The sequence below is a fragment of the Carettochelys insculpta genome, chromosome 11, assembly GCF_033958435.1.
Source record: "Carettochelys insculpta isolate YL-2023 chromosome 11, ASM3395843v1, whole genome shotgun sequence".
Classification (NCBI taxonomy): Eukaryota; Metazoa; Chordata; order Testudines; family Carettochelyidae; genus Carettochelys; species Carettochelys insculpta.
In genome coordinates this window covers 19192281-19203040 of record NC_134147.1, presented here as the reverse complement: position 1 = coordinate 19203040, position 10760 = coordinate 19192281, and the positions used below count along the sequence as shown (strand labels likewise).

Here is a 10760-nt window from a genome sequence, read left to right as displayed (position 1 = left end):
TCACATTTAAACTTTGTAAGGCAGAATGCATGCACACATTTACCCAAGGTTCTTTCCTTTGGATCAGGCTCATCTGTGTTCAGCTGCACTAGTCTTGAAAAGGCCCTGGCTTGCAGGATAACTGGAACCCTCCACCCCATCTCCCATCCCTTCTTCATGTATAAGGACAGGGTCTCCGTCTTCAATGAGGTCTCCACGGTGTTCTGTGGGGCACTGGTAGGGTCTCTGCTAAGTATAGCATGAAGCTCATAGTAAAACTGGCTTGTTTGTGGCTTGGCACCAGCTCAACTATTGATCTTCTAGCCTTGTATGGCTGGTGCAGGTCATTCAGTTTTACAGACCTTTTGCTGACCCCTATTGCAGTCTTTTGCCTGCATCTCCAGTGCTATCTTCTCATAGGTGTTCTTGCTTCTGTGGCTTATCCACAGCTGTTTACACATGTCCTCTTCTCTGCACAGGCCCAGGGGATCCAGTATTTTCTGTCTAGGAGTGCCTCGATTGTGTGCAACTGGCACCATCAACTGGACAGTTGCATAGATGTGTGCACCAAGCTGGGCAATCAGGAAGACATTGCAAAAATACACAGATTTTAAAGTGTGTGGGGGGGAGGTTTGGGTTTCTGTGACCCCTTAGTCAGTGGAGTTCACAACTGTGACTAAAGTGGTCACTGTTGGACATTGTGGGACAGCTGCTGGAAGAGAATCAGGTTTCACGTAGGTCATGCAGTGTCTACACTCATACTGACCATGGCTCCAAGATCAGTGCTGCTATTGCACTGCAGTAAGGGGGTTGCTCACACTGATCAGAAGAAAGGCTGAGCTTAGACTCACGTGTAAATAAGTTGATGAGAGGTAACTTTCCTCAGTCTCACTTTGTAGCACAGACCACGCCTAGCAGATAAAGACATGAGATCCATCGATTGGACGCTGAAGTTAGACAAATGAAATGGGACATGACTTCCCAGCAGTAAAGGTGATTAAGTACTGGAAGAGCGCACCAGGGAGGTGGTGGACTCCATCACTTTGGAGTCTTTCAAAGGGAATTAGATCTCTTTTGAAAATGCCATGCTTTCACCTAGCTTCTGGGGAAAATTCTCATCTCTGTGTACAGTTCAGACTAGATGATCAGAGCTGTCCTTGCTGGCCTCAGAGTGCAGGAATCTATACTGAAATTGCAAGCTCTCTTTCGCACAGAACCTAGCACAACAGGTATTGGCCATCAGGCTGTTACCAATAACAAGTTCTCTTCCTGTGCCCACCCTGAGCAGATCATTCGTCTTCCCCAGGGTAAATACACTGACTGTATCGGCAGGTGGCTCCAAACCAGCATCCCTATCTACTTCCTAGCAGATGTGTATCATCAAAGAAGTCTGCAGAGGCAGAGCCATCCACTGTCCACAGGAAGTGCTTCTAAACAGCATCTTCCTGTCACAGCCATCAATTTCACCTTGGCTGAGACTCATGTGACTTGGCTTATGCTCTCCCCTGATGCTCTGCAGCTGGAAACATCTGCCATGCAAAGGAAACAAAAATCTACGTGACCTCTCATCCCTCAAAGGGCAAGCAGTGATCCACACACATTAAATACCTCCTGGTTTCCATCCTCCATTGTGCAATGTGTGCCTGGGTCATGTCTGATTCCATCAGCACCACATCTCACAGCCCCCACTCTATCACCCTGTTTTCTTCACACCATCTTTTTTAGTGTCTTAATGGACCTTTTTTTTCATTAAATTTCCTCACATAAAATGATTTCTAGAAGAGCACTTTTCTCTCTGCACATTGCATATGCTTGTGGTTTCAGTCACTCTCTTGTCTTGATGCAGAGTTCAGGTCTGTTCTGGACAAGATCACCTTCCCTGTGGTCTTCATCACATTAGAGGCTGGATTTACTTAAGGGGCAAGTTGCATGGCTGCTAGAAGATGGAAAAACCCTTCTGAGGCAACACTGTCCATAAGACTGCAATTCAGAATGCAGGCTTCCATTCTACAAACACACCATATCCCTTTCCCTTTTCACAGCTCAATTCTCCCTTCTGCCCTTTTGTCTACTTGAATGATGAGCTCTTCAGGGCAAAGAAGTGACTTGTTCACAGGTTGGTTGTATTACAATTGTGCCTATTCTCTGTCTATACAGAGACACAAAAGAGGGCACCTCATGCAAATAGCTGAGGGAGGGGGTGATTTTTTGGTGATGAAGGCAAATGTGAGGTGGGGTTAGTGCTGGTGGTGATTTGTTTCTTGTTTGTACCTGGAGCCTACAAAAGGCTAAAAGGATGCTCTACAAAATATTAAAAATCAGAGGAAATCTCTTTTTTAACCTGCCAATTATAACAAGCAGTAATCAAGAAGTTGTTTAATTAGCTCCCAATTCAACTGCCTGGGAAATACAGTGATAGTTTGTTAAACTAATCCACAGACCACTAGAAAGGGGAAAAACTTCATGTTGTGCTTCAGGCTCCTGCGAACAGCACTGTTAAGTGTATCCGTCATTAAGGGTAAGGTGGGTTCTGTAACAATACAGGTCAGGGCCACTGTTGGGGAGGCAGTGGCAAAAGTGGCAGCTGCCCCAGGACCTGGAAACTTAAAAGTGCCCTGTGGCTGCTGACTGCTGCTATGATTAGATCCTATTCCTCTCCCACAAAGGGGAGAAGAAAGCAGGAGTCCTGACCATCCCACTTAACTTTTCCAACCTCCTAAAGGTAGTGATGGAAACCAGGAGTGTTGCCACTCAGGGGGGCCTTGTTCTAACACATTAGAGTCTGACTCCACTCCTCTCCAAGAGATAGGTACAGCACGGAAGAGTCCTATCTCCCACATACCTCCCCTCCCCCAATCCGCTCAGGAATCAGTACTCTCTACCTCTATAAGCTTTGCTGCCTTGTTCCTGCTACAGAGAAAAACACCAGCCATTGAACAAACCATTTTTATTTGTAACATACAAATAAAACCAATGCAAAAAGATTAGCTTTTTCCCTTTGATTCCAGTGAGAAGAGTTACTAGTTTAAAAAACCCAACAACATCAGACGTGAGGTTTTATTTTAAATTTTCCTTTAGAAACGGAAAGGGGAAAAAAACCAAATGAAATAACCTTAAACATGCACACGCACGCAAAAGTCCCAACGCATGATCAACTTAAACAGTGAAATAGAGAGAGACAAGGCTTAGAAAACAACTTAATATGCCCTGCCCCTAGTAAAAAATGATACAGTACAAACAGGTCAGCTATGTCTGTCAAACCAGACTAGGCATTTACTGGGGGACAAGAGCCTACCTTAAAAGGTACCAAGATGACAAACAAAATTATAGATCAATTTGCTAAGTCAACGAATATATTCATTAAAGGGGTGAAGGGAGACAGGAAATTTCAGACGAGCCCTTTTTGTTTAGCCACAGTTAGAATAATCTGGGGCAGGGGAGGAAAAGAAGCGGGTGGCAGAGAGAGTGCGTAATGTAAAAAGGGGACGAGGCAGGAATTTTCTTTAAAAAGAACAAAAATAAGCACTGGGTTTGTTTTAGAACCTTCAACCCCTCGCAAAATCTGCCTGTAGTTTCCCAATGAAGAGAATGAGCTGATAAAAAAAGAAGTGGTGATTCCATTCATGAGAGGCAGAAGACAGTGAGGAAAGTCAGGAGAAGGCCCAGAAGGGAAATTAATTTTACTTTTCTAAGCAGGCCTAGCTGTGGCTAGCTATAAAACTCACTATCACGCACACCACAGAGCAGTTATTGGGCTGAAAGATATAAAAGGAGACCAAGTCAAGGAAAAAAACAACAAGGGAATCATTAAAGAACCTGGAATCCTTGTATTGGTTACAATTCACTGCCTGGCAGAGAGCTACCCAGATTCAGCGAAGCTTCTGTATTTGGCAAAGCACCTGGGCACATGCTTATTGTTAAGCAAGCACTTCAGACCAGCTGACTCTGTTTAAACAAACACTTTGGCTGTGATGGGTTAGGGAGACTGAGTAGCAAGTTTCAGAATCCAGCCTGAGGAGGAAAAGCCATGAACTGGGGATCCCAGGGAGAGTCTGAAGGAGGATTTCATATGTGGAGAAAAGTGAAAATTAAACAATGCAACCTCACTGCTTTCCCCCAAACTTGATATGCACCTTTCAGACACAGCCATACGGAGATAAGGACTCAAAGCAGGATTGCCGGGGGTCAAGTGTCCAGCCTACACACAGTGCTTGATTTTTAAAACAAGCCCAGTGGGGACACATGGCAAAACTACAGGCCAAAAGGTGTCAGGTGTTAAACATAACCTGCTTAAATTTCCCTCTACAAAGTCTATGCAGTTCTTAATGCAGTCTGACTCTCTCAAAATGCTTGTGTTCTTTGATACTAATTAATTCAGCAGCCCACTGCCAGCGGAATTATGCACGAGTCCACTGAAAGATAAATACCAGGTACCAAGAGGTTAAAATCACCTAGGCTTTAGCTAATACACCAAGCAGTGAGACAGTCCTTTTGGGAAACTGGTGAATTGGTGTTGTTTTCTCACACATACCAGCAGAAGGATAACATTAGATGCTCCACATCCACGTTCCACCCAAATGCAGCCTGCTATGGAGCTAAAATCTGGTGCTGAAGTAATCCGCTATCATTGCACATGTGGTGCCACGCTTTGCTGAAGGGCGGGAGAAAGAGGGCTAACGTTGGCTACTGAGGCACCTTGTTAGAAGAGGAAAGGATTCTCACTGGGCTGGAGGGGGGGTATTCTTCCGGCTGGGAGTTTAGCCTGTCTGGCGGACTGGCAGGGAGGCATAAACAGAAGATGACTTGCAGTTTACAGGGTCCTCAGCATTTAAGGGGTGGTGATGATTTTGCTTCAGGAACAGATGCTCCTGGGTTGCCAGCAGCCTTGTCTCTGCATCCAGAGACATACAGCAGAGGGGCAATATTTAAGCAGGGGATGGAAAAGGAGCAGCAATCACAGCTGGCTACTTAGAAGAAGGTGTACGCCCATGCCTGGTATAAAGAGCTGGCGGTGGCAGCAACAGGAGGAGCCTGGGGCTTTCATATAGAAGGGGGCATTGAGAGGAGCTGTAGCACCATCTGTCATATCCACAAGCCATGAGAAATCAGCCATGAGAAGAAACACTCTGGGAAGTTGAGGCAAACTTTAGGCACTGCAGCCATAAGCATCAGCCAAACTGATCTGGTCAAGACAGGCTGATCCATCCAAAATGGCAGGACTGCTGAGACTGAATGCAGGGCCACATGCCTCTGACCTTGAGCAAAGCAGGAGATGGAGTTGCCATTCAGAAAGCATCTCCCATCAGTTTAAGGAGCAGGTGCAAGCTAAGCACCGCCAGCAAATGACACTGGGCATTGCTGATGCAGCAAAGAAGTCCCAAAAATCCCCCATGAAGGGTGGAATGTTGCCCGTCATTGTTGATCTCCTGCATTACAGGCAGCAGGTTAATGGCCCTGCATTTGAGTTTGAAAGGTGTTAGAATTCAGATTTCAACCCTGAATTACCCATGCAGCAATAGCAGTCTCTCTGCAGGTTAGCAGCTAGCTCCTTTTGGCTAATCTTTAGCCAGAGCTAAGGGAGAACAGAATGCCTTGGTCGGTAACATTTTCTCCCGGGACTACTTTATTTTTGGTTCTGCCCATCTAGAGATGCCTCAGCAAGCAAATGTACAGAACTTTCTTTTGGGGTGGCTAAGTTAAACAGATGTACATCCAAAATCACTAGTCCTTCCAAAAATCCTAGCCTCCATGCCCAGCAACTCTGAAGCGTGAATAATAGCAGTTAAACAGCAGCATGGTCTTTCCCATTTCTGTTCCAATCTCTCTTCAAAATGAACATCTTTGTCTGCAGAGACCTAAAATTGCAGGGTTGTGTGGGCCAAAGTTTAAAGCATCTTTCGCACAAAGTGCAAGATGACAGGGGTGGCTGGAGGCAGATGAGTAGGAACAGAGCAGCAGATCTCAAGTAAAAAGCCATCCCTGTAAAAACAAACAGGTTATTCCCTGTCCCCTAAATAACATGTCTCTGTAGAACAGCTACAGCTGGAATGTCACAGGTGCCTATCAGACTTATGGGTCCAAGTCCCATTTTAAAGGTGGTGTTTGACTCCCTGAAAAATCAAGCCCATACCAAATTTCTGCACAGTAAGCCGGGTAGATGTTGGCTCTCAGAAACAGAAAGTAGCGAGCTCAGCTAAATGCATTTCATAACCACAGATGAGACCTCTCCCAGCCCAGAAAGAGGCGAAACTGCAGCAGAGTTCAGACTGTGTCTGTCTATGGCAGATACAGCAAAGTGCTCCAGCATCCAGAGCCTGGGCTGGCAGTGAGGAGTTGAGGCTGCCACAGGGCACAGGAGGCTGAGAATACTGGAGCTTAAAAATGAGAGCTGAAGGGGAGCGAGCAGAAACAGAGAAGCCCATACTGGGCCAACGGGGAGAGAGGATGGGCACAAAGAACAACACTTAACACATGCATCCGATCTAACTGTGGGAGGCATCTGAAAGTGGGTGTGCACGGTGCAACATGGAGAGAGGTCCTACTCCCAGCAGGCACACTGCTTATTACAAGATGAATTGAAGTCCTTCCTGCCACACTTAGCATATGCAACGCAGATAGAGGTCATTACTCCCCGATAGGTGTGACACCTGGTACGACACAAGCAGAGGTCCTACTCTCTCATGGTTGGAGCAAGTATCAGCCTGAACCTCACAATAGGTGCAATACAGATAAAGGTTCCACCCAGAAGAGGGGCACCTGATAAGATGGAGACAGAGGTCCTTACTACAACAGCTGCTCCGAGACAAGGAGATTTAAAGAGTCCCATCGACTCCAGTTGGGCCTCACGAGGATCCCCAAAGTGAGGATGCAACACACCTCATTGAGGTGAAAGGGGGAGCGTGCCCTCCAGCTCCCTGGCTCAGATTGGAAAGCCAAGCTGTGAGGAAGGGCAAAAGGCATCTACTGCAATGAGGAACTTGCCACTGTTCTTACTGAAAGAGTTTAGATTTGGTATAGAAGCTGAAACTCAAGCAGTGAGTCACTGGCCGTCCTCGGGGTATGGGAGATGAGGACTGTCCTCCCCTATGGGGTAAAGGGACTTTGACAAGCAGCTTGTGAATAAAAAGGAGTCACAGACTCCATGACAGTTTCCTATCCTTGAGAAGAAAGAAAAAGAGAGGCCTTTAAAAAAAAAATCACAAGATCCAGACTGTTCCTATAACTGACTGCGCTCCACAGCCTCCATTTTGTGAGGCCAACAGACTATGTCTGGTCCTGTTATGGATGCTTAGGCTAACCTGGTTCTCAACATGCTTCCAGCAGAGCAGCATTCAGTTATGTGACTTGTTCCAGACAGCACTAGTATGGGATCTGCCCTTCCCACCCTGACCTCCTTGGGCTAGACTCAGCCGGAAAGACAGTGTTTCCCTAGCACCTGCACCCAAGTATCTCAAAGGGTTTAAAGACATCAGCTGGGTCAGTACAATCCTGGTGTTACAGATGAGGAAACAGAGGCACAGAGCAGGGAAACGACTTGAGAAGGGTGCCTGCAATAGAACACGCAAACTCTCAGCTTAGTCCCATGCTCTTACAGTGAAATGTAGGGCAGCCATTGCAGAGAGATTGGAGCCCTCTGATGAGATCTGACTAGTATTGATCACATGCAATCAGTACAATCAAGTAAGCTCATTACTGATGCTAGGTCTCTCAGCCATAGCTCCCAGGTCTGCTTTGCTTCAGTGGAAAGTACACTGTAGCTAAAACACAAGAAAGCAGTAGGGCTGTGCTACGAGAGCCTCAGACTGAGAACCACTGCCCTTCTACATTCAATAGCTGACTGCCACCTGTAACTGGCAGACCATGCACATTACAGCTGAGTCAGAAACGTTTCCAATGCACTGATCTTACAATCACCTTTTACTTCTGTTTAGTACTTGGTACCAACTACAGGGAAGCAAAAATGCAAAACAGCCTCTCCTTGAGCTAGCAAAGAAAGGGACAGAAGTTTTGCTCACAAAGTTATCGGGGATGTCTTCTTTTTTTTCCATCCATCCATAAGATCCCAAAAGTTACAGATTGCTACTTACATTTTAGAGCCAGGAATAGCTGGAAATTGCCCATCAAAACCTGAGCATGGCCGTCTGCACTTCTTCGCAGAAGCCATCACCATAAAGGTGTTACAGGTGATACATGGAACCCTGCACCTGGGATCCATGAGGGTTGGAGTGAAGTATAAAGAAACTCTCAAAGCTTCTCAAAGATGTGCCTGGGTTTTTTGGCTCAGAATCTTGTATTTGCATTGTAACTGGTTTTAAAGCTCTGCAGAGCACCTTGGGAAAGAACAAGGCTAATTCCCAGATGATGTATGCAGGGAGCGAGATGTGGGTAATAAAGCCGAGTCATCACTCTTGCTCCAAACCATTTACATCACGCAGGTTGGTGGGAGGGATGTCAGGGGAGAGAAAGAAGCTAATGGCTCACTGCCCTCATTGCATGCCCTGTGCTATCGCTGCTTCCTTAACCTATGCTTTCAAGTTTCTTTCACTGAGTGTCCTCAGATTCACACCGTTGGTGCTTCCTGTTTTAGGTCACAGAACTAGGTCCAAGAGCTGGACAGGACTTTGATTTCTAATGCCTCCTGCACAGAGGAAAGCAATTTCATCCGCACTGCGGAACGTGGTTTAAGTCTCTTGATTCTGAGGCAGGCAGTGGCCTATCTTAAGGAGTATGTGAGAATGGGGATGGCAGGGAAGGAAGATGAAGGGATGTGTTGTGAGGAGGACTACACAAAGAGGCGGTTCAGACTCAGTGGCAGCAGCCTCCGCAGTGGCTGCCCGAGTGAGAGTGCTGGCTCTCACCAAATTTAGTTCTTCGGCTGAGGATCTCATAGGAGCAGTCATCCCCGCAGCAGCCAGACATGCTGGGTGAGGTGTCATCAATTTCAAACCTGTGGAGAGGTACAAAACAATAAACAGAGAGAAGCTATTTCCTGGCACCTAGGAACTTAGGCAACATGTCGTGTTAGAGACTGTTTAACACTAGTCACCTTCACTTAGCCTTAGGGATCTTGCCCTGGTCCGATTATCCAGACCCTATTGTTCTCCCATTGCCCTCTTCTCTGCATTAGCTTCAATTCACAAAAAGGAATCAAAACAACAGATTCTGCCTACTCATGTATTTTGATGGGTTGTAAAGGTGAGGTCCTACAAACACAATCCCCTGGTACATTCTACTCACAATTATCCAAATAGCATGGGAACACCCTTTATTTGACTAATCAGAAGTTTGGATAATCAAGAGGCAGGATCCATTGAGCACCAGGCTGGCCTCCCCCACAGCTGGGAACTCCTCCTCCTCACAGTCCTGGCTCGGGGTCTCTGCTCTGGCCCACTCACTCACCCTCACCTGGCAGCAGAGCTGAATTGCTGCAGGGCCAGTGATACCAGATCCCTGAAGGCACAAGGGGGAGAATGGAGCAGAGACCCCACCCAGCCAGCACTCTGCTCTCCCCACCAGGACCACAGTGGCTCTTTGCACCTGCAGAGATCTGTCACCAGCCTTGTGGCAGTAAGGAAGCCCACTGCCACTCTGCTCTCAAAGCCTACTCAATCACTCTGGTCACAGCAGGACTGCAGGGGGCTCCCTGCATTGCCACAGGAGCCATTCAGCAGCAGGGTGTCCTCCTCTGGGTGGGAGCTCATCTTCCCCCTTCATGCAGTCCTGGCAGGGGTCTCTGCTTTCTTATATGAAACTTGCTCTATCTAAATCCCTTCCTTGTCCCCCAGCACGGCACACACATGGGGAACGAGAGCTGATGGAGAAGTGCAAGGTACTGTTACTAAATCTGAAGTGATAAACACATCACCTCAAGAGGTGCATTTGAGTGTGGTTGCTTCTAATTTCAGTCAGCAAATGTGTTTCTTCACCGTTCACTTTTTGCTATAGGCAAGAATTAATTATGAGGCCCAAGAACCACAGTATAGTTTTAGACACTGCAGCCCAACCGAGGGGGCACGTAGCTGGGGATGGAGAGAGATGGGTTCTATTCTCAAGTTATGTTCCCCTCTGGGTGCCACTGTAAAGTTGTGATAGTCATGGTTAAGTATGAGCTTTGTGAAATAAATGCACGAGGTAGTAGCTAAAATAACCCTCCCCTGCACTACATTTAAGAGACAATAAAGAGAAAGCTCAAATGACAAGGGAGCAAGCGCTGGCTATAGTCTATGCAAGTCAGTTCCAATGAAGCCTGCTGCTTGGGCTGGGGGATGCCTTGCAAGAAAGAGTGCTAGTAAGAGCGAGGGAAGCAGAGAGACTTGAAAACCCACCTCTCTATGCTGCTTTTAAGCAGTGATCAGATGGCCAGGTCCTCGAGCACCCGTCCTTATCACCACCACCCATTCCCATCCATCCTAGTCTACTGTCCCCACGGCCTCTCCCCTTTAGCGTTATGTTGCCATAGCACTGAAAGACAGTTGTGTGAACAGCGTGTTACAAAATGGAAATGACGAAGCAGTCAATGTACTACCATATTAAATAAATAATACGGCCACCCCCACTCACCTCCCCCATGGAAAGCAGAAAGCAAGAGCTAGGATAACTAACACTTACTGTAACGCTTCTCTGAAGAATTGGTAGGCCCCATGATTGTGTTTAAATACTGTTAGCATGACTTTCTTCATTTGTGTGCTGAAAGGCAGGAGAAAGGCACAGCTGTCAGTGTCAAAGGAATAATACAGAAGAACTCCCCTAGGGTGACAGCCCAGCTTTCTTGTCAATTTCAT

The 10760-nt window shown here is 46.7% G+C and overlaps 1 protein-coding gene across 1 annotated transcript in view; it reads right to left on the bottom strand.

Moving 5' to 3' along the window:
- Nucleotides 1-2911: 2911 nt before the first annotated feature.
- The window catches only part of NAA40 (N-alpha-acetyltransferase 40, NatD catalytic subunit), a 32585-nt gene continuing 24736 nt past the window's right edge, over nt 2912-10760 (bottom strand). Inside the window, exons 7-8 of the mRNA XM_075005538.1 lie at nt 10588-10665; nt 2912-8926 (exon numbers count right to left, since the gene is read on the bottom strand). Of these exons, the coding sequence (XP_074861639.1) occupies nt 8785-8926; nt 10588-10665 (220 nt within the window). The 3' untranslated portion in view covers nt 2912-8784. The remainder of the gene's footprint in view (nt 8927-10587; nt 10666-10760) is intronic.